Genomic DNA, 23,568 nt, shown 5'->3' on the forward strand with positions numbered 1-23,568 from the left:
ACGTGTGGCTGTTAAGCATGTGAAAGTTTTGAAAAATTTAAAACCCAATGTTTTAATTAAATTAAATTTGGATAGCCATATATGGCCAGTGGCTTCTGTATTGGACAGTGAAGTTCTAGCCATTCTGATCAAGAAATATGAGAGAAGACACAAATGCTATTATCTGGAATGAAAGAGTGGACACAGTTACATACGGTACAGACATCAAAAGGTTGAAGAGAGATTATGAACATTTATGCCAATACATATGATAACTTAGATGAAATGGACAAATTCCTTGAATGTCATTAAGTTATCAAAACTGACCCAAGGAAAAATAGAAAATCTAATTATTCCTGTATCTATTAACAATATTGGATTCATAAGTAAAATCTTCCCACACACAAACACAAAAAGGTCCAGGCCCGGATAACTTCAATAGTGAATTTTATTTAAGAAACATTTAAGCAAGGATTAATACTAGTTCTCTTTAACTCTTTCAGAAAAGAAAGGTGCAAGGAACACTATAAAAATCATGTCATTAGGCCAGTATTATCACTCTAATACCTAAACCAGACAAAACATCACAAGAAAATTACAGACCAACATACCTCACAATGATAGATATAAAAATCCTTGAGAAAATAAGAGCAAACTGAATTCAGCAATATATTAAAGCAATACATGAAGACCAAGTGGAATTTATCCCAGGCATGAAAGGTTGATTTGATAATAGAAAATCAATCAATATAACTCACCATATTAACCATCTCAAAAAGAAAAACCATATTATCATCTTAGTAGATGGATAAGGAGTTTTTCATAATTCTACACTTACTCCTACTTAAAAACTTTTAGTAGCCTAGGAATAGAAGGCAACTTTCTCAACTCTATAATGAATATGCATGAAAATGCTACAGCAGACTTCATTGTTAGTGGTGAAAGATTGAATACTTCTTCCCTGACATTGAGAATAAGGCAGAGATGTCTGCTTTTGCCACTGAAATTTAACATTGTACAAAAGGTCATAGTGCAATAAGGCAATAAAAAGAAAGAAAAGGTACATAGATACGTGATCATCTATATAGAAAGTGATAAGGAGTTTAAAAAATGCTGTTTGATCTGAAAAATTAATGATCTCACAGGATACCAGGTAAATATATGAAATTGAACTGTAATATTGTAGCCATGAACACTTGGAAAATGAAACTTATAAATGCCATTTATATATCTGTGGCAACCAGCCTCCTACATATTTCTCGGTCATCCCCGTCTTCTGGTATTCACAATCTTATGTAGTCTTCTCCCACATTTTACCACTGTTGGTCTTTATGACCTATCGGACATGGCAGAAGTGATAGGATGTCATTTCCAAAATTAAGTTATAAAAGTCTACAGTTTCCCTCTTAGGTAATTTCTGACTTGCTAGCTCTCTTGGCATCACTGTTTCTGGGAGAAGCAAGCTGTCATTTGTGAATAGCCCTAGTCAACAGGCAGTGAGGAACTGAGGCTTGCCGTCAAATACATAAGTGACTTTAGAAGCGGATCCTTCAGTTCGCTTCCAGTTTTGAGGGGACTGCAGCCTTGGCCGACAACTTGAATACAACCTCATGAGAAACCCTGTCAGAACTACCCAGCTAAGCAACTCTTGAAACCTGTTCCTCTAGAAACTGTGTAATATGATCAACTGTTGTTTTAAAGTGCCAGGTTTGGGAATAATTGAATATGCAAGGGATAATAACGTAACATCAAAACATGAAATACTTAGGGATAAACTTAACAAAATATGTGTTAGACCTGTATACAACTGAGAGAAATTGAAAAATGCCTAAATACATGAAGAGAAATATGTTTTTGTATTTCTGAGATGTCAGTTCTTCCCTCAAGTGGATCTATAAATTGAATGCAATCCCAGAAGGTCACAGCAGATTTTTTGGGTGGAATTTCACAAGCTAATAACTAAAATTTATACAGAAGTGTAGAATACCTAGAATGACCAAAACAATTTTGAAAAGGAACAACAAAGCTGGAGAACTTACACTGTTTGATTTCAAGACTAAAATAATCATGACATTAGTCTCTTAGTGTAAGGATCAACAGATCAGTAGAACCAAATAAAAAATCCAGAGATCTACACATATACTGTCAATTGATTTGCAACAAAGTCACTGAGATAATTTAGTGGGGTATAGTCTTTTAAACAATGGCGCTGGAACAACTGGATTATCCATGTTCCAAGAGAACTTTGACCCTATATTATGCATAAAAATTAACTCAGAATGGGTCATACAGCTCTTCGTAAACAGTACAACTATTAAATTTGTAGAAGAAAACCTGAGAGAAAATTTTTGCGATCTTGGGACAGGCAAAGATTTCTTAGATGAGACATAAGAGCATGAACTATAAAAGGAAAAGAATAAAAAATTGGAGTTCACCAAAATTGAAAACTTCTGTTTTTAAAAAGATATTCTTAAGGAAACAAAAAGCATACCGCAGCCTGGGAAACAATATTTGAGATAATTTAGAATACTGATAACTGATAATGGACTTGAGAACAAAATGTTTAAAAAAGTCATGCAATAATAGATAAACAGTTGAGTTAAAAATGAACAAAAGATTTGAACATACACTTCAAAAAAGAAGATATATGAATGGTCCATAGCCACATGAAAGATTATCAGCTTCATTAGTCCTTAGGGAAATGCAAATTATAATCACAGTGAGGTCTCATTAACACCCTGTATCATGGCTAAAATTTAAGAAGTTGACAATACTAACTGATGATGAGGATGTGGAGCAGCTGAAACACTTAACACTCTATTGGCAATGTAAAATAGTACAATTATTTTGGAAGACAGTTTGTCAGTTTTTTATAAAGGTAAGCATATACTTTCCATATGTTCCATTAATTCTATTCCCAAATATTTACCTGAGAGAAATGAAAGCGTATGTTCACACAAAGACATTTATAGATCAATCTCTAAAATATATATGAAACATTAAAAAATGGTATATGATCACAATTCCTATTTGAAAATGATAAACGGAAACAAACACAAGAGATTCTAGTATGTATTTGATGAAGCCTGCAGGGAAGGCAGAGTGTGTTTCTCTTGAATTGATTGAATATAGATATTTATCAAATTTAGGAAATCAATATGAGTAAATAATCATGAAGTATGCGTTACAGACAACAACAATAACAAAAATAGAATCTTTGTCTTTTAAAATAGCATAAGAAACCTTTATTTGTCAAATGAAAGCTGAGGGGAAAAATGAGCTTAAAGAGTGAAATAAATGGAAAGTATAAAATAAGATACAAGAAACAGGTCCTACTGTTTAAAATCAATGAAAATAGATTAACCTCACCAATTAAAATCTCAAAATGAATGTTTCAGAAAGTTTAATTATTAAATGATGGCTACAGGAGTCTTAAAACAGTGAAAATAAAAGGATGGACAAAGATATACCAGGCAAAGATGAACAATAGTGGTAAATAAAACTAGATAGTAATCTCAGCAGATCTGCACCAGTAGAACTTAGAATAAGATTTAGATGAGAAAGACAGAAGCTGAACTCACTAGAAACTTTGAGATCTGATAAGGAAATTGGTAAAAGTATGTGTAAATCTAAATAAGAAATTACTTTATAAAACTTAGTAGTAATGCCTAATTTGCTTGATTAACGAAGAAAACAAGGTGAATATAATTACTAGGTGACATCTGTTATGGGAAGGGGATGATGAGAATCAAAGCATTTGAAGGTTCTTGTACTCTTTAGGAAAAGAAAAAAATTAACTTAGTTGGGAATTCATGAGTTTGTAAAAAACTGAAAGATAATCAAGGAGGAGAGTATATATAACTTCTAAAACAAAGGAAAGAAGTTGAATATAAAGAAAATATTCAGTAGAAATCTAGATAAAAGCATACCGTAATTAGGGTAGATAGAAAGCATAAAAGAAGGCAGAAAAAATATTGCAGATATATCAGTAATACCATTAAATTAAAATGAACCAAACCAGAAAGTTAAAGAACAGGTTATGCAACCAAGAAAAATAAAATTCATCTGTAAAATGTTTATAAGAGACAAACCTAAAACATATGAACACAAAAAGATTAAAAATAAAATAATGGAATGAAGTTGTGTCAGAAAACTTATTCTTGCTGTCTTGTACATTTTCTCACCTCCTTTAGGCAACTCCTGTTAAGATTTCTGTTACTATAAATTAGTTTTGCTTTTTCTAAAAATTGTACAGAAATGGAATCATACATTATATATTCTTTTGTGTTCTCATTCTGTTATGCAACATAATGGGTATATATATCATCTATGTTGTTCCATATAGCATTCATTTGTAGGCAAGTTGTATTCCACTATACGTATGTGTGTATAACTGTGTATACAACTTTGTGTTTATCATTTGTTTCTTGATGGATATGAGGGTTGTGTACTGTTTTGAGCTATTGTGAGAAACCCTGCTATAAATGTTCAAGTGATTTTGTGTAGTCTATTTTCATTCCTTGGGTAAGACTTGTGAGTGGAGTTTCTGTGTCATAAACTAGGCATATGTTTAACATCATTAGGAACTATCAAACTGGCGTTTAAAGATGTTCCATTTTCTTTTGTCCTCCATTATTTGTGGTGATAAACTCAGATGTCATCCTTTTGTCATTCTTTCATATCTAATGTACCTTTGCTCCTCTGGCTGCTTTAAGGTTTTCTTTTTATTTTTTGGTTTTCAGCAATTTGACTTTGATGTCCAGAGGTGTGATTTTATATTATCCTGTTTGGAATTTGCTGCACCTTTTGGACCTGTGCTTCATTGTTTTTCATCAAATTTAGGAAACTTTTGGCCAATATTTTTTCAAAAATGTACTCTGCTACAATTTCTCTTTTCCTTCTGAGACTTCAATTACATGTTCTTAGAATATTTGATATTGTCTCACAGATTCCTCATACTCTGGTTCCTTTTTATAGCCTCCATTTCTCTCCTGACATTTTCTATCTGTTAACTCAAAAGACCTATCTTCTACTTTAAGTTGTTGAACATTGTGATGGCTATTTTAAATGCCTTTTGTGCTAATTCCAACAGGAGTGTGATGTTGGGATCTGATGCTGTTGGAATGGGATCAGGAAGAAAGGTGCACAGGACTTCATTCTCTAATCTGAGTGATCAGTTGCAAGTGTTCAGTGTATTATTCCTTATGCCTTTTTAATGTTTAAAATATTTAATGATATTAACAAATCATTACACAGAGGGAAATAAGGAAGTCAAATAAAATGCATAAAAGAACCACCCTAAAAGAAACACTCTGTTGTGTTTGCAGGGAAGATACTCCAAGAGAGAGAAGAAAATTCCCTCTGAGCACTTTACAGTATAGAAGAATTTAAGAACATGAATCCAATAAATAAATAGTGCGAATTTAAAACTATAAAATATCAGAATGAGGGGGCCAGCCCTGTGCCTGAGTAGTTAAGTTCGTGCACTCTGCTTCAGGGGCCTGGGCTTTTGCTGGTTCGGATCCTGGGCACAGACATGGCACCGCTCATCAGGCCCTGCTGAGGCGGTGCCTCACACAGCACACCAGAAGGACCCACAACTAGAATATACAACTATGTATTGAGGGGTTGGGGAGAAGGAAAAACGAAAAGAAAATTGGCAACAGATGTCAGCTCAGGTGCCAATATTTTAAAAAAATGTATCAGAATGATATTGAAAATAGATATTGAACTACTGAAAACAAGCAGAGGAATAAAGCCAACAGAGGAAACATAGCTGAAAGTTGACTTAATAGTATTGAGGAAAGGTCTGAGATGCAAATATATGGAAGAAAAGAATGGATATGGTGATAGAAAATGGTAATTTGTCATGGGGTAATTGATGTCTATGACTTAGGAGCTGAATAAGTAAAAAGAAAGTTTTTGTGTGGGTGTAGATATATATCTTTAGTTCTTTAGGGTATAGAATTAGGAGGGGAGTTGCTGGGTCCTATGGTAACTCTGTGTTTAATTTTTTGATCAGCTGCTAGACTGTTTTCCAAAGTGACTATCATTTCACCTTCAGCGCTGTATGAAAAGTTCCAATTTTTCCATGTCCTTGCCAACATTTGTTACCTGTATTTTTGGTGTTATCCATCCTAGTGTGGTGTGAAGTGGTATCTCATTGTAATTTTGATTTTCATTTCTCTGATGACTAATGATGTTGAGCATTCTCTCATGTGCTTATTAGCTGTTTGCATATCTTCTTTGCAGAAATACCTGTTCAGATCCTTTTTTCATTTTTAAATTGGGTGGTCTTTTTATTATTCAGTTGCACGAGGTTTTTTTTTTATATTCTGGATTAAAGTTCCTTATCAGATATTTGATTTGGAAACATTTTCTACCATTCTGTGGGTTGTCTTTTCACTTTCTTCATACAGTGTTCTTTGAAGCACAAAAGTTTTAAGTTTTGATGATGTCCAGTTTATCCATTTTTTTCTTTGCTTGTGCTTTTGGTGTCATATCTAAGTAACCATTGCCTAACCCAATGTCAGGAAGATCAATTCCTATGTTTTCTCTTAAGAGTTTTATACTTTTGGCATTTATATTTTGACCTTAGACCCAACCTCATTCTATTGCATGTGGATATCTAGTTTTCCCAGCACCATTTGTTGAAAGATTATTTTCCCATTGAATTGTCTTGGCACCTTTGTCAAAATTCAATTGATCATAAGTGTAAAGGTTTATTTCTGTACTCTCAGTTCCTTTCCATTGATCTATTTGTCTATCTTTATGCTGATACCATACCGTCTCAGTTTACTTTATCTTTGTAGTAAGTTTTGAATTTAGGAAGTGTGAGTCCTCCAACCATGTTTTTCTCTTTCGGCATTGTTTGACTATTCTGGGTTCCCTGCATTTCCATGTTAATTTTAGGATCGGCTTACTCATTTCTGAAAAAAAAGACAGCTGGAATTTTAATAGAGATTGCATTAGTCTGTAGATCAATTTGGGGAGCATTGCCATCTTAACAATATTAAGTTTTCCAATTCGTGAGCATGGATGGCATTCCATTTATTTAGATTTTCTTCAATTTCTTTTAATGATATTTTGTAGTTTTTAGTTTAGACATTTTATACTTTTTTGTTCATGTTACTCCTTTATATTATTTTGGTGTTATTATTAATGGAATTGTTTTCTTAATTTCATTTTCTGATTGTTTATTGCTATTGTATAGAAATAAAGTTGATTTTTGGATATTGATCTTATGTTTTTTAGTTTTGCTGAACTCATTTATTAGTCTTAATAGCTTTTTGTGAGTTACTTAGGATTTTCTGCATACAAGATGATCTCAAATAGAGATGTTTACTTCTTCCTTTCCAATGTATCTTACCTACATTAAATTTTTTTGTGGGTGTGTATGTTATGAAAATTGATAGCTTTATGCTTATAGAGCTTCAGTGTTCATCATATGATTTGAAGAAAATTATAACTTAAAAAATAGTGGTAATCCAGGGGGCTGGCCTGGTGGCATAGTGATTAAGTTCTCCGTGTTCTACTTTGGCAGCCTGGGGTTTGTGCATTCAGGTCCCAAGTGCAAACCTGCACACCACTCATCAAAGCCATGCTGTGGTGGCATCCCACATACAAAATATAGGAAGATTGGCACAGGTGTTAGCTCAGCGACAGTCTTCCTCAAGTGAAGAGAGGAAGATTGACAAGAGATGTTAGCTCAAGGCCAATCTTCCTCACCACCCCCCCAAAAAAAAATTTGTTAGTCCTTAAGGAAGAAATTTATCGCCTTTGATTCTTAGTGTCTTTATATGTGAGATTAATTGATCTCTAAAATCTATAGTCCGTGTCAGCAATATATTTATTGTTGAAAAGTTTTATTGTTGATGCCAAAGAATCATTAGGAATTTTTTGAATATTGAAATAAGAAATGAGCTTGTACACTTCTAGACCTTCAGCCCAGTTACCCTTTTATTTTCTGATAATATTTAAATGAGAGGAGAAATAAAAAAATTTATTATTAAATTTCCTAATTGACTTCATTGTCGGTTAAGTCAGATTTGCAAGTAATAGTCCTGAGCCTTGGTTCATGTTATTATTTAGATGTTTCTGACATGTTTAGCAAATACTATCGAAGTACGTTAATTTCATTTGTCCTTAGAAAAATTGTGTTTAGTTTCTTTTAGCATTGATTTGAAAATCTCTGCCTTTCATATGCTAGGTATAACCCGGAAAAATCCCAGAACACCTCTTTCTGATCTCCAGGGCATGAATACTCTAAATGAAAAAAACCAACAGTAAGTATCTTTGGTTTGTTTTCACGGAATTATAGAAGAAATAACTAGAATTCTTGTTAATAATTTTGTGACTTTAAAAATATGAAGAAAATCATACCTCATTTGGTTTTTAGTTCTTGAAGCTTTTATAAATGGTATAGTAAGTTAATAAGGTTAGAGTTAACAAAACTATTAAGACTAAACTTGCCTCTGGTAGAATAATTGCACAATTAAAAGAAAGTTTCCCCAGAATAATTAAGAATGAGCACATGTGTTTTAATTCCTGAGACCCTTCTACATTTTATGTCTTGTGCAAAATTCAAGATTTTTTTCTGTTTTTTTCCCCATGAAGAAATCTTATTGGTAAGTAATAATTTTGTAGTTTAACTTACATCAAACCATCTAATACCTTTTCTTGATGAGTGTGATAACCAAAGCTTACCTTTTACCATTTTCACTGAAGATTTGTTGAGTAAAATTTGAAAGTAAGAAATATAATTTTCTGAGCTTCTAAATAAAGTTTCTTTGTTCTTTATACATAACTGTTTTATAAAGATTGTACTCTATACAAGCAAAACAGGAATGTTTAGTGTCTAGAGTCGGCTATCTGTGTTTAAACATCCTCAAGAGAATTGAGCTTCTTAGTGCTGTACAAATAAAGATGGTCGGTCATTAAAATTAAAGTGTAACTTCATTGAGTAATTTTTCCAGTTTGAGTTACTATGTCTTTCTAATGTATATTGTCATTTCTGTGCTCAGTAACTATTTTATAACTCTTTATTGCTTGTTAAAAGAAGTCTTGGTTCATTAGTCTCACATGCAACAACTGTCACAGCTCAAGTATCCAACCTCAATTATATTCATCTTAAATGTCAGCAAATCAAACTGCTTGCTATCTTTATAGAGTATGCATTTTATTTTCTTAACAATGATGCTTGGCTAATGATGAAATTCACCACTGTATTTGCATGTTAAATTTTACCCAACAACAAATTAAATCATTAATCTGGTGACTTGTGTGCCTTCAATTCAGTCTATTGGCAGTATTCTCACCCTGATCATTAGAGATCCCTAACTTAAGGAACCTATTTTCTTGATTTGGATTAAAAAAAGAAACTGTTCTGCCTCATTTCCCAAAACAATTTAATGGTTATAACTCTCCTAATTGCTGGTTTGTATTTCTTTGTACTTTCAATTTTGGATTCCTGAAGTGAGCTGTATGGGCCTCTGGTTTTTATACATCAGTTTGGATGGTCTCATATTTTGATTTAAGATTGATTGGGTTGTTCTGGACTCAAGCTATTAACTGAATTTAGGCACTGATGGAATGATAAACTAATTTTATAAAGGTATTTGTGTAAGCTGATTTATGAGACCCTTCTTTACAGGGAACTTGACTACATCAGCTTGATTCTTTAACTTTGTAAAAAACATGTGGCATTGAAGTAGTATTATCAGGAAAAGGCCATCTAGCAGCTTTAACAAGAGATCCTTCCAGATTGTGTTCGTTGTATTTGTGAATTTATTTTAGAGAAAATTGGTGAGAAGAAGGAGAGGATAGGATAATAGATACTTATAAAATCAGATCAGCTGTGAAATCGTTAGTAACTGATTTTATAAGTATCAGTCTTTTGGATCTTTGCTATAGAATTCTCCTGATAAGTAACTCTTAAGTGAAAGGGTGGAATGTCCAATTTGGTGGTGATCTAGGACCAAGAATTGATGTAGTCTATATAAAAACAAGGAAATGCAAATAGTAAAACTGTTTTTAGCCAGTGCAACTATTCCTCAAGTGAGAGATAAAACTTTCATTAAAGTTGAGAGGGCACTTGTTTTTTGGTAAGAGGATATAAACTGGAAACAAATGTCTTTATATCAAAATATGATTTGAGGAAAAATATAGAGCCTATGGTTCACATATCATGAAACCGATGTGGTAAATGCACTATAGAAGCTACTAAACTGACCCTTACTAAGAATAACTAAAAAGACTGTGTTAGTAGCCAAAGATACATTTATTCACAGGTAGAAAAAGCTCTTGTGAGTGAATAGTTGTAGAGCGGAATTTGTGAAGAATAAAATACATGAGACTATATTGGAAAAAAATGCCTTTGGAAATTTGTTGTCTAGGAGGAAACAGGAGTGTACATCATTACAATTTATTGTTGATAAGTAAATTATGAATTTTGTAAATTGTGGAAGTATGTGGTAGGTTTTTAATTAAATAGCGTCTGTTGTACTGTCGTGCTAATCCCAGGGCATTAAGGAACAAGAATAAGTCTCATTAAAACTCTTGGGTTATGGCACCATTCTTTAGCACTTTCTACTATATTAATATCTGCATACTTGAGATAGACCTATCCTTGAAGAGTCGAATATGTAGCATGTTGTGGACACTGATTTCTATTCTTAATACAAGTAAAAACTCTCTGTCTACGGCATTGTTTTTGTTTAAATTCAACTTTTCCTCTTGATCTGGGGAAATGACTGCTTACCATCTAAGACATTGTATTATAAAATGCAACAATGAAAACAAAGTAAATACCTTTTTTTTGAGAATAAAAGGTAAAATAATTTATTACTAGGATTGATTTAGAAATGATCATATTTAGCATGATTTATAAAGATGAGTGGATTTCAAGGTTCTCTTGGAACCAATATGACTTGGTGTCACATGAAATAGCTTGGAGTGATTTCTGATTTGTTACAGCTAGGTAAATCTTATGGCATTCCTTCATGTCTTAGTATGTATTTTGTTTACCATATTGTCTAGGAAAAATAGAGACATTAGATATTAATGTAAGTAGGTGTATGTGATTAGCAATTCATATAATACTAGAAAATTGTAGGTATTATGAGATAATACTCATATTTAACTATAAATTTAAAGCATTAAGTATTATATACTCATTTCAACAGTCTCTTCCAAGTTTTTTCACTTTTAAAATATAGTACGTCTTTTAGCCTAAATGATATTTTTGTGTTTTTACATAGTTTTGTCAAACTTTTGTTTTAAAAATTAATGGCTTTTTTACTTGGGCATTAATTGCATGTTATGTCTATTCCTGAAGGTCAGATTGTTCTTGAGAGAAAAATAAAAAGATAAATTAAGACAATTACAGCTTATAGTTCTGGCAGATCATTTGTTTATTTAACAAGTGCTTAGTGCATACTTAGCACTAAGTACTTAGGTCATGTGGTAGAAACTGGAGATTCCATACTTTGTAAGATAGTGACAAGTGATATGATGGAAAAAATATAGGACACTATGGAAATATATAGGAGGACTATTTAATTCTAATGTTGATACTATTTTTTTCATTGAGTTCCTAATAGTTTACATCAATGTGAGATTTCAGATGTACATTATTTCTTGACTGTCACCACATAAGTGCTCCCCTTCACCCGCTGTGCCCACCTCCAATCCCCCTTCCCCTGGTAACCACTGAACTGTTTTCTTTCTCTAAGTACTTGTTTATATTCCACATATGAGTGAAATCATCTGGTGTTTTTCTTTCTCAGACTGGCTTATTTCGCCTAGCATAATTCCCTCTAGGTCCTTCCATGTTGTTGCAATGGGATAAATTGGTTTTTTTTCAGGCTGTGTAGTATTCCATTGAATATGTATATACCACATCTTCTTTATCCAGTCACTGGTTGGTGGACACTTGGGTTGCTTCCATGTCTTGGCTATTGTCAGTAGTGCTGCAATGAACATAGGGGTGCATGTGTTACTTTGGATTGTTGATTTCACATTGTTTGGGTAGATACGCAGTAGTGGGATAGCTGGGTCTTATGGTAGTTCTATTATTAGTTTTTTGAGGAATCTCCATACTGTTTTCCATACTGGTTGCACCAGTTTGCATTCCCACCAGCAGTGTATGAGGGTTCCCTTATCTCCACACCCTCTCCAACATTTGTTATTCTTAGTCTTAGTGATTATAGCTGTTTTAAAAGGCGTAAGGTGTTATCTTAGTGTGGTTTTGATTTGCATTTCCCTGATGATTAGTAATCTTGAACATCTTTGCATGTGTTTATTGGCCATCTATATATCTTTGAAAAAATATCTGTTCATCTCCTCTGCCCACTTTTTGATCGGGTTGTTTGCTTTCTTATTGTTCAGCTGTGTGAGTTCCTTATATGTTATGGAGATTAACCCCTTGTCAGATATATGATTTGCAAATATTTTCTCCCAACTGGAGGGTTGTTTCTTTGTTTTCATCCTAGTTTGTTTCGTATTGCAGAAGCTCTTCAGTCTGATGAATTCCCACTTGTTTATTTTTTTCTTTCGTTTCCCTTGTCTGAGAGGACATGGTATTTGAAAAGATCCTATTAAGTTCGATGTCAAAGAGTGTACTACTAATATTATCTTCCAAGAGTTTTATAGTTTCAGGACGAATCTTCAAGTCTTTGATCCATTTTGAGTTTATTTTTGTGTATGGTGTGAGATAGTGGTCTACCTTCATTCTTTTGCATGTGGCTGTCCAATTTTCCCAACACCATTTATTGAAGAGACTATCATTTCTTCATTGTATGTTCTTGACACCTTTGTTGAAGATTAGCTGTCCGTAGATATGTGGTTTTATTTCTGGGCTTTCAGTTCTGTTCCATTGATCTGTGTGCCTGTTTTTGTGCTAGTACCATGCCGTTTTCGGACACTATTGCTTTGTAGTACATTTTGTAGTCAGGGATTGTGATAGCTCCAGCTTTGTTCTTTTTTCTCAGGATTGCCTTAGCAATTTGGGGTCTTTGATGGCCCCATACGAATTTTAATATTCTGTGCTCTATTTCTGTGAAGAGTGTCATTGGGATTCTGATAGGGATTGCATTGAATCTGTAGATTCCTTTGGGAAGTATGGACATTTTAACTATGTTTATTCTTCTGATGCATGAGAAAGGAATCTATTTACATCTCTTTAAGTCCTTATCAGTTTCTCTCAGTAATGTCTTATAGTTTTCATTGTATAAGTCCTTCACCTCCTTGGTTAAATTTATTCCTTGGTACTTTATTCTTTAAGTTGTGATTGCAAATATAATCATATTCTTGAGTTCTCTTTCTGTAAGTTCATTATTGGAGTGTAGAAAAGCAAGTGATTTTTCTAAGTTGACTGTGTACCCTGCAACTTTACTGTAGCTGTTAATTATTTCTATTAGTTTTCCAATGGATTTTTTGGGGTTCTCTATGTGTAAGATCATGTCGTCACCAAACAGGGAAAGTTTCACTTCTTCCCTCCCTATTTGGATTCCTTTTATTCCTTTCTCTTGCCTAATTGCTCTGGCCAAAACCTCCAGTACTATGTTGAATAAAAGTGGTGAGAGTGCACATGCTTGTCTTGTTGCTGTTCTCAGGGGAATGGCACTCAGTGTTGTCCATTGAGTATGATGTTGGCTGTGGGTTTGTCATATGTGGCCTTTATTATGTTGAGGTAATTTCCTTCTATCCCCATTTTGTTAATAGTTTTTATCTTAAATTGCTGTTGGAGCTTGTCACGTGCTTTCTCTGCATCGATTGAGATGATCAAGTGGTTTTTATTCCTCAGTTTGTTGGTGTGGTGTATCACATTGATTGATTTGCGGATGTTGAACCATCCCTGTGTCCCTGGTATGAATCCCACTTGATCGTGATGTATGATCCTTTTGATGTATTGATGAATTCTGGTTGCCAAAATTTTGTTGAGAATTTTTGCATCTATGTCCATCAGCGATACTGGCCTGTAGTTCTTTTTTGTGCTCTTTTGGGCTTTGGGATCAGAGTGGTGTTGGCCTCATAGAATGTGTTAGGAAGTGTTCCCATCTTCCCTAATTTTTTGGAATAGCTTGAAGAGGATAGTTATTAAATCCTCTGTGAAAGTTGGGTAGAATTCCCCAGGAAAGCCATCTGATCCTGGGGTTTTATTCTTTGGGGTGCCTTTGATTGCTCTTTCAGTCTCCTTGCTTGTGATTGGTCTATTCAGATTGTCTGTGTCTTCTTGACTCAGCTTTGGGAGGATGTAAGAGTCTAAGAATGTATCCATTTCCTCTAGGTTATCCATTTTGTTGGTTATCCATTTAGTTTTTTGTAGTATTCTCTTATAACTTGTTGTATTTCTATGGAGTCTGTTGTTATTTTTCCTCTTTCATTTCTGATTTTGTTTATGTGAGCTTTCTCTCTTTTTTTCTTTGTAAGTCTGGCTAGGACTTTGTCAGTTTTATTTATCTTCTCAAAGAACCAGCACTTTGTTTCATTGATCCTTTCTACTGCCTTTTTTGTTTCAATAACATTTACTTCTGCTCTGATTTTTATTATTTCTCTCCTTCTGCTGACTTTGGGCTTTGTTTGTTCTTCTTTTTCTAAATCAGTTAGGTGTAGTTTGAGGTTGCTTATTTGGTATTTTTCTTGTTTGTTAAGGTGAGCGTGTGTTGCAATGACTTTCCCTCTTAATACAGCTTTTGCTGCATCCCATATGAGGTGGTATGCCATATTATCATTTTCATTTGTCTCCACATATTTTTTGATTTCTCCTTTAATTCCTTCAATGATCCATTGCTTGTTCAATAGCATATTGTTTAGTCTTCACATCTTTGTCCCTTCCTCAGCCTTTTTCTTTTCTCTGTTTTGTTTTTTTTTTTTGAGGAAGATTAGCCCTGAGCTAACATCTGCTGCCAATCCTGCTCTTTTTTGCTGAGGATGACTGGCCGTGAGCTAACATCTGTGCCCATCTTCCTCTACTTTATATGTGGGACACCTACCGCAGCATGGGTTGCTGAGGGTGCCATGTCCGCGCCTGGGATCCGAACCAGCGAACCCCGGGCTGCCAAAGTGGAACATGCACACTTAACCGCTGCACCACTGGGTCCGCACATCAGCTTTTTTCTTGTAATTGATTTCTAGCTTTATAGCATTATCATCGGAGAAGATGCTTGTTATTATTTCAGTTTCTTTAAATTTATGGAGGCTTGCCTTGTTTCCCAACATATGGTCTCTCTTTGAGAATGTTCTGTGCGCACTTGAGACGAATGTGTATTCTGCTGTTTTTGGATGGAGTGTTCTATAAATGTATATTAAGTCCAGCTGGGTTAGCTTTTTGTTTAATTCCACTGTTTCCTTGTTGATTTTCTGTGTGGATGATCTGTTCAATGATGTGAGTGGGGTGTTGAGATCCCCTACTATTATTGAGTTATTTTTAATATCTTCTTTTACATTTGTTAATAGCTGCGTTATGAACTTTACTCCTCCTGTGTTGGGTACATAGATATTTATAAGCATTATTTCTTCTTGATGGAATGTCCCTTTGATCATTATATACTGCCCCTCTTTGTCTCTCTTTACCTGCCTTATCTTGAATTATACTTTGTCTGATGTAAGTATTGCAACACCTGCTTTCTTTTGTTTGCCATTAGCTTGGAGTATCGTCTTCCACCCCTTCACTCTGAGCCTCTGTTTGTCCTTGGAGCTGAGATGTGTTTCCTGGAGGCAACAAATTGTTGGATCTTCTTCACCCCTTCACTCTGAGCCTCTGTTTGTCCTTGGAGCTGAGATGTGTTTCCTGGAGGCAACAAATTGTTTGAGGGCCTTCTTGAGGCTTTCTTGGGCAGGGGGGAGGGTGTCTTGTGGCTACGAAGTCCTTTAGCTTTTGTTTGTCTGGGAAAGATTTAATTTCTCCCTCATATCTGAAGGATATTTTTGCTGGATAGAGTATTCTTGGCTGAAGATTTTTATCTTTTAAAGTTTTGAATATGTCATTCCATTCTCTCCTAGCTTGTAAGGTTTCTGCAGAGAAATCTGCTGAAAGCCTGATAGGGGTGCCTTTGTAGGTTATTTTCTTCTGCCTTGCTGCCCTGAGTCTTCTTTCTTTGTCAGTCCTTTTCGCCAGTTTTACTACTGTATGCCTTGCAGTAGGTCTTTCTACATTGACAAATCTAGGAGATCTGGAAGCTTCATCCACACACGTTTCCCTCTCTTTCCCTAGATTTGGGAAGTTCTCTGCTATTATTGCTTTTGAACATGCTTTCTGTTCCATTCTCCTTCTCTTCACTCTCTGCAATACCTACAATTCTTATGTTGCATTTCCTCATTGAGATGGATATTTCTCAGAGACTTTCTTCATTTCTTTGTAGTCATAGTTCTGTCTCCTCCTCTGTCTGGAACATTTCAACATGTTTGTCTTTGATTATGCTGATTTGCTCCTCTATGGTGTCCACACGAGCATTCAGGGAATCCATATTTTGTTATAGCTCTTCCATTGTGTCTTTGATCTCTAATATTCTGATTGATTCTTCTTCATAGTTTCAATCTGTTTTGTGAAGTAGCTCCTGAAGTCGTTAAATTGTTTCCCTTTATTGTCTTTTACTTCATTGAGTTTTTTGATGATAGCTATTTTGAATTCATTGTCATTTAGTTTACTTATTTCTGTGTCCTCAGGACTGAGTTCTGGGTGCTCGTTGTTTTCTCTCTGGTGTGGAGATTTGATGTAGTGCCTGATGTTGGAATGTCTGGTCTTTCCCATTCTGATATTATTCGGTTGCAGGTACAGCCTGTCCCCACTGGGTGGGAGTCAAGAGCTGCATATTCTGAGCCCTCTGCTTTCAGCCAAGATGTCGTGGCGCAGGTCAGGGGATGAACGCTTTCTCCTGTATGCAGTCCTGGGTTTCCCGATCAGCTCTCAGTATCTTGCCTCCTGCTGTCTTGGCTTGATGAGGTTCACCTCACGCACAAGCTTTCGCTCCGTTAGAGGGCTCCCTCTAGCTGCAAGGGCCCTAGGGAGTCCTTGGTGATCCCTCCGACGCAGGACCCCTGCCCCACTCCTTCCCTCTTGGAGCCTCCTGCGGCAGCTACCCCAGTCTTTAGGGAAGGGAGCGAAGTTCTCTCTTACCCGGTTCCAGCTCGTCCGTGGGCATCTCCAGCCTCTCTGCCCTCTGTCATGTGGCTGCATTCTTTCTGAGTTTTTTGTGCTGTTAGGCTATTTTCTCTTGGAATATGGTTGCTCTTTCCTGTTGTATGTTGGAGGGGAGAGATTCCTGGGTAAGTTCACTCTGCCATGGTGCTCATGTTGATACTAGTTTTAAAGAATTGAATATGGACCAGATGCATCAGAAAGGTTTTTCATAAAAAGAATCTTTTAAAATGTTACATTCAGGAAAAGTGAGAGTGAGCCTTATGAAGAGGAGAGTGATGTATTCCAGCCAGGGGAGCAACCTGTATGAAAGTTCAGGAGCAAAAAGAGAGAGAGCTCTCGCTAGCGAGCATGGCACAAATAAAGAATTAGAAGAATATGAGTACGAAGAGAGAAGTGATGAGAGTTGACTTTAGGAAGAAAAATCGTCATGAGCTTGTTCCTGTAGTGCCATATTGTTAGCCATATTGGAGAAGTTGCATTTCATTTTAAGGGTTCTGAGAAGTTATTTAATGCTTTTAAACAGGGGACTGACTGGCATTTCAGAAGAATCTCTCTTGTTGCTTTATGAGCATGATTTGGAGAGGCTCTTGATAGGATATAGGGAGACTAGTAGTTCTGGCAAGAAATGATAGCTTGGAATGGGATGGTACTGGTGGTATGCATTGATGTGAACCTATATTAAGAAGGACAACTAAGGGAGAATGTATATGCCTCTCACCTTATTTTTTGAAGATTCAAACTTTATGAGAAATGTATATTGTATCTTCTCTACTTTGTGCGAATAATTTTCATATGTATGCACTTAAGTCTGTGTCAGTGATCTAATATACAAGAAAGGTGTCCATATAGAGCACAAAACAAAGACATTGTATATGCCATCAATCTTAGTAGCAATGTGCTAAGCTAAGGGAAACTCCTGGAAACTCTGAAACAGATAACCTATGTGAAGTCGTTTCATTGAAACAACCAACTGCTATAAAGATTTTTAAGTATACACAGAGCTTCTCTGTTCTCCCTAGCACCCCACTGATTGTCCTCTCTTTCTGTGGCACAGCCTATTATTGTTTTCTTTCACTTCCAATCTTCTACTTCACCATCAAGCCTGCCATTCTAATGCTGGGACTCTTCTTGTTAGTTAATGTGTTAAATACCAGTAAAATCTGTTTGTTTTGCATTAGCCCTTTCCATAGCATGTAGGAAGAAGAGCACTGGTTTGTCACCAAAAATTTGTTTTTGGCCCATCTTACCTTGTTATTCTGTGATTGCAACTCTGGTATACCTTTGTTTCTAGCAAAAAAAAGAGAGAGAGAGAGAGGGAGAGAAAGAGATGGAGAGAATCTATATGTCTATATAAAAATTATGGAATATATTGGATGAGGAGAGGGAGTAATTAAGGATGATTTCTAGATTGCTGGCTTAGTACTTGGATAGGGAATATAAGAAGAGCAATTGTATTGAGGGGGGAATGAAAGTTTTGGCTTAGACATGTTACCTTGAGGTTCCCGAGAGACATTCATTGAGAGAGAATAAATCGTTGGATCCACTGGTACACTCAAGAGATACTAGGACTAGAGATATGTTTTGTAATTAATTGTAGACCACACCATTTAGTTGGTGACTTCCAAATGTCCTATCTCTAGATTGTTTTTCTTGGGTCAGTTAGATTGTTTCTCTGCCTACAGGTTATAAATCTGGATACTAATGTTCTGGATGTGTTGCTGGGCTTCTTGTGATTCCATATGCATACTTCCATTTAATTCCTCCCATTTTCAGTGTGGTACTTTACTCCTACATTTAGCTTTGTTTAATGTCCCTAACTACTTCTGAAATTCTGTGTTTCCATTTTCTCTATAAAGTAAATTTCCCATCTTCTACAGGTATGAGCAAGGGAATGTTATTTCACGATGTAGGGCAAGGGTCTAGCTCATTTCAAAGAATTCCAACCTATTTTCCTATTTTTGACCTCCTTCAACAGCACCCCTTGCAGAGGTGCCATTTATCTCTAATACCTGAACGTTCCCAGAGTTCTGAATGAGAATCTACATGCATTTTGTTGTTTTAGTCTCCCTGCCACTCCTTACCCCATCTTCTACACACATACACTCGTATATATATATTCTCAATCACACGTACACATATATACTCTGCTTTTGTATGATTCTCACGTATATGTAAACTTAGATTTTTCAGCTTTTTCTTGTCTACTGCATGTCCATCAACTTTTAAACTTTTGCCTCTCCTTGTCCCTTGCATAGTCTTCCTTCCTACTCTTTGTTCTTAGGAATTTACGACCTATTTGTCATCTCAGTGGTTTTTCAACTGGGTGCTGAAATAAGCAATTGAGTTCCATATGCCATAGAGGCTTATTTCCTCTAAGCAGAGGCCTAGTAGTTTATTAAAGAATGTAGCTTATTTAAGAATGTTACCCTAGGGGCCGGCCCAGTGGCTCAGCGGTTAAGTGTGCACGTTCCGCTTCTGCGGCCCGGGATTTGCTGGTTGAGATCCCAGGTGCGGACATGGCATCACTTGGCAAAAGCCATGCTGTGGTAGGCATCCCACATATAAAGTAGAGGAAGATGGGCACAGATGTTAGCGCCGGGCTAGTCTTCCTCAGCAAAAAGAGGCGGATTGGCAGCAGATGTTAGCTCAGGGCTAATCTTCCTCAAAAAAAAAAAAAAAAAAACAAATGTTATCCTAGGATGCAGGAGTGGAGCTATGGGAATAAAAATAGGAAGGATGGAGAATCCATACAAGAATGCATTAATGAGTTGGCTACTGGTTGCTCAACCCTGTGGGACCAACTGAGAACCCTAATGAATCATATCTCAGGACCATCTATTTGCCTTGGGGAAGAAAGGAGGAAGGATTTTAAGAGTTATGCATGTGTAAGTGCAGAGCTGAAGCCATCAAACAAGAGACAAATGTATGGAGTCTGAAACCGTGTGTTGTCAGTAGCATCTACTTGAAATTAGACAAAATATGTGTGTCTAACTAGTCACAATACTGTTTGCAACAGCAATAGCTAGAATAAGAGATAAGACTGCGAGGATTTGAAATGGTACATAAGTTTTCAATACACATGTTTAATGGAAAGCTCCTATTCAGTCTTTAGATGTTAATGTAGCATTTGATGCAACAGAATATACAAAACACACGTACGTTAGGCAGCACACCAGCAAAATGAACCTACTCAAGTTCAGAACCAGAAGATTATTAATACTACTGCAGCCATCTTTATATTACTTTCTGATCATTCTCCTCCCTTCCTTCCCACAGGTGACTGCTATCTGTAATTTTATGTTTATCATTACTGTGCGCTGAAAAATAAAGTTATATGATAAAAGTGTATGTTTTCCTAAGCAATAAATTGTTTGGCTTTGCTAGTTTTTGAGTTTTACAGAAATACTAAGATATAGCATAAGGTCTTCTGTGACTTCTTTTCCCCTCAATAATATGCATCTAAGATTCATCCATCTTGTTGCATGTAGTTTGTTCTTTTTAGTTGCTGTATAATATTATATGGTTTTGAGGGGATTGGGGAGTCATCGTTTAATGGGTACAAGGTTTCAGTTTGACTAAAAGTTCTGGAGATGCGTAGTGGTAATGGTTGCACAACAATAAATGTACCTAATGCCACTGAATTGTACTCTTAAAAATAGTTTAAATGATAAGATTTATTATGCTATGTGTATTTTACCACAAAAAAAGAGTATTAAAGAAACTGCATGGTATTGGGAGAATAGGGAGTTATTGTTTATTGGGTACAGAGTCTCAGTTTGGGATGATGAAAAAGTTCTGGAGATAGAAGGTGGTAATGGTTGTACAACAGTGTGAATGTACTCAATGCCACTGAATTGTACATTTAAAATTGTTAAAATAGAGAACAGATTGTGGTTGTCATAGGCAGGGGATCAGGGGTGGGTGAAATGGGTGAAGGTGGTCAAAAGGTACAAACTTCCAATTATAAAATAAATAAGTCCTGGGAATGTAATTTACAGCATGATGACTGTAGTTAATAATACCATATTGTATATTTGAAAGTCGCTAAGAGAGTAGATCTTAAAAGTTCTCATTACAGGAGAAAATACCTGTAACTATGAATGATGGTAGATATTAACTAGACTTATTGTGGTGATCATTTTGCAATATACAAATAGTGAATCCTTATGTTGTGCACCTGAGACTAATATAATGTTATATGTCAATTGTATGTCAATAAAAAAAGAAAATTGTTGAAATGGTAAATTTTGTTATATTTTACCACAATAAAAAATTACATGGTATTAATATACATAATTGATTTGTCCATTCTCCTGTTGGTGGGTATCTGGGTGGTTTTTTCTGTTCTGAGTGGTGCTGCTTTAAATATGCTCATACCAGTCTTCTGGTTCACCTATTATTCAGTCTCTGGGATATGTACTTCGTTGTGGAACTGCTAGTTTAGTAGGATATGTGAATGCTAGATTTATAAAATAATCCCAAAATGTTTTCCAAGGTAGTTGTACCAATGTACATTAACAGTGGCAGCTGAAAATTCCTTTTGCTTCATTCTTGCCAGTACAACTTATTCTCAGACTTCTTAACTTGTGACAATCTAATTGTTATAAAATGATATCTTATTGTAATTATAATTTGCATTTCCCTGCTTATTAATTATGTTGAACATATTTTCATATATTTTATGGCCATTCATGTATCTTCTTGAAATGTCAGTTTTTTGTTTGCTCATATTTCTTTTTTTAAAAGTATTCTTTATAAATTTTATGTACTGGTCCCATTTCAATTATATGTTACATATATACTCCCAATTTGTAGCTTATATTTTTATTTTATTTAATGGTGGCTTTTGGTAAACAAAAATTCTTAAATTTAATGTAGTAGTTTTTTCTCTATGATTTGTCCTTTTTCTTCCCCCCAAAGATTGGCACCTGAGCTAACATCTGTTGCCAGTCTTCTCTTTTTCTTCTTCTTCTCCGCAAAGTCCCCCAGTACATAGTTGTATATTTTAGTTGTAGGTCCTTCTAGTTCTGCTATGTGGGATGCCATCTCAGCATGGCTTGATGAGCAGTACTAGGTCCGTGCCCAGGATGCAAACCAGCAAAACCCTTGGCCACCAAAGCAGAGTGCACGAGCTTAACCAGTCAGCTGTGGGGCCAGCCCCTGATTTATCCTTTTCATAACTTGAAAAAATTCTTCCCTAGTCACAAGTCATGTATTCAGCCAGATTTTCTTCTAAAATTTTCTATGCCTATCACCAGGTAAACCCCCAGCTCTTTTGACAGTTGTCTGAGTTTTCTCTGATCATATAGAGATACATATTGAATTAATTTCATCTTCTTGTAGAAATCTCTCCTGGCATTGTTTTGATCTGTACCAACATGGAGGGTTTGTTTTCTAGATCTATCACATAGCTGTCACATTGATATCTTCTTTTACCTTTGTATTGAACCTTCTTTTTGTTATTCTTCTGTTTCGTATCAACTATTTTTTCTACCATTTCTTCCTCTTTTAAGTCTACTTTGAAAACTGTTATGGAACATATTCTGTAGTAGCTGCATGAGAAAGTATGTATAGGGAGAAAATGTTTTGGTTTCGCATAATTAAATATGTGTTTATTCTCTCCTCATGCTTGATTGGTAATTTGGCTGTATATAGAACTCTTGGTTGGAAATAGTTTTTCTTCAGAATTTTGGAGACATTCCTGCTTTGTGTTTAGGTTCCAGTATTGCTGATTTCTGAGCTGATTTCTTGTTTTAAACAGTTTTATTGAGATATAATTTACATACCACAAAATTTCACCCATTTAAAGCATAGAATTCAGTGGAGTTTGGTGTATTTAGGAGTTGGCCAACCATCTCAAAATCTAATCTAGAACATTTTAATCACTCCAGAAAGAAACTTCCTACTCGTTAGTTTCTCTCCATTCCCCATACTGTCACCAACTATAGGTAAATATGAATCCACTTCTTGTCTCTATAGATTTGTCTATTCTGGAAATTTCATATTAATGCAGTCTTAAAATATGTGGCCTCACAAGGCTTCTTTCATTTAATATGATATTTTCAGGGATAATCCATGTTGTAGCCTGTACCAGTCCTTCGTTCCTTTTTATGGCTGAATAACATTCCATTGTATGGATATTTCATTTGGGTTGTTCTCACTTTGGCTGTTATGAATAATGCTGCTGTGAATATTTGTGTGCAAGTTTTTGCATGGACATATGCTTTTGATTCTTTTGAGTATATACCCAGGAATGAAATTGCTAGGTCATATGGTAACTATATTTTGTTTAACATTTTTAGAAATTGCCAAACTGTTTTCCAGAGTGGCTGCTACATTTTACATTCCCACCAGTAATGGATAAAGGTTCCATTTTCTCCACATCCTTGCCAATATTTGTTATTGCCTGCCTTTTTTATTTTAGCTGTCTTAGTGAGTGTGAAGTAGTA

General features: G+C 35.3%; 1 protein-coding gene across 14 annotated transcripts in view; it reads left to right on the forward strand.

Annotated features, from left to right (window-relative positions):
* MYO9A (myosin IXA) overlaps nt 1-23,568 on the forward strand; it is a 289,527-nt gene that overhangs the window by 146,431 nt on the left and 119,528 nt on the right. For all 14 annotated transcript variants that reach the window (XR_011498480.1, XM_070498757.1, XM_014849679.3 and 11 more), the window contains one exon: nt 8,189-8,264. Coding sequence is in view for 13 of the 14 variants with exons in the window: in XM_070498757.1 (XP_070354858.1) it covers nt 8,189-8,264 (76 nt within the window). In the remaining variant the exon portion in view is untranslated. The remainder of the gene's footprint in view (nt 1-8,188; nt 8,265-23,568) is intronic.

The sequence above is a fragment of the Equus asinus genome, chromosome 2 (genome assembly GCF_041296235.1).
Source record: "Equus asinus isolate D_3611 breed Donkey chromosome 2, EquAss-T2T_v2, whole genome shotgun sequence".
Classification (NCBI taxonomy): Eukaryota; Metazoa; Chordata; class Mammalia; order Perissodactyla; family Equidae; genus Equus; species Equus asinus.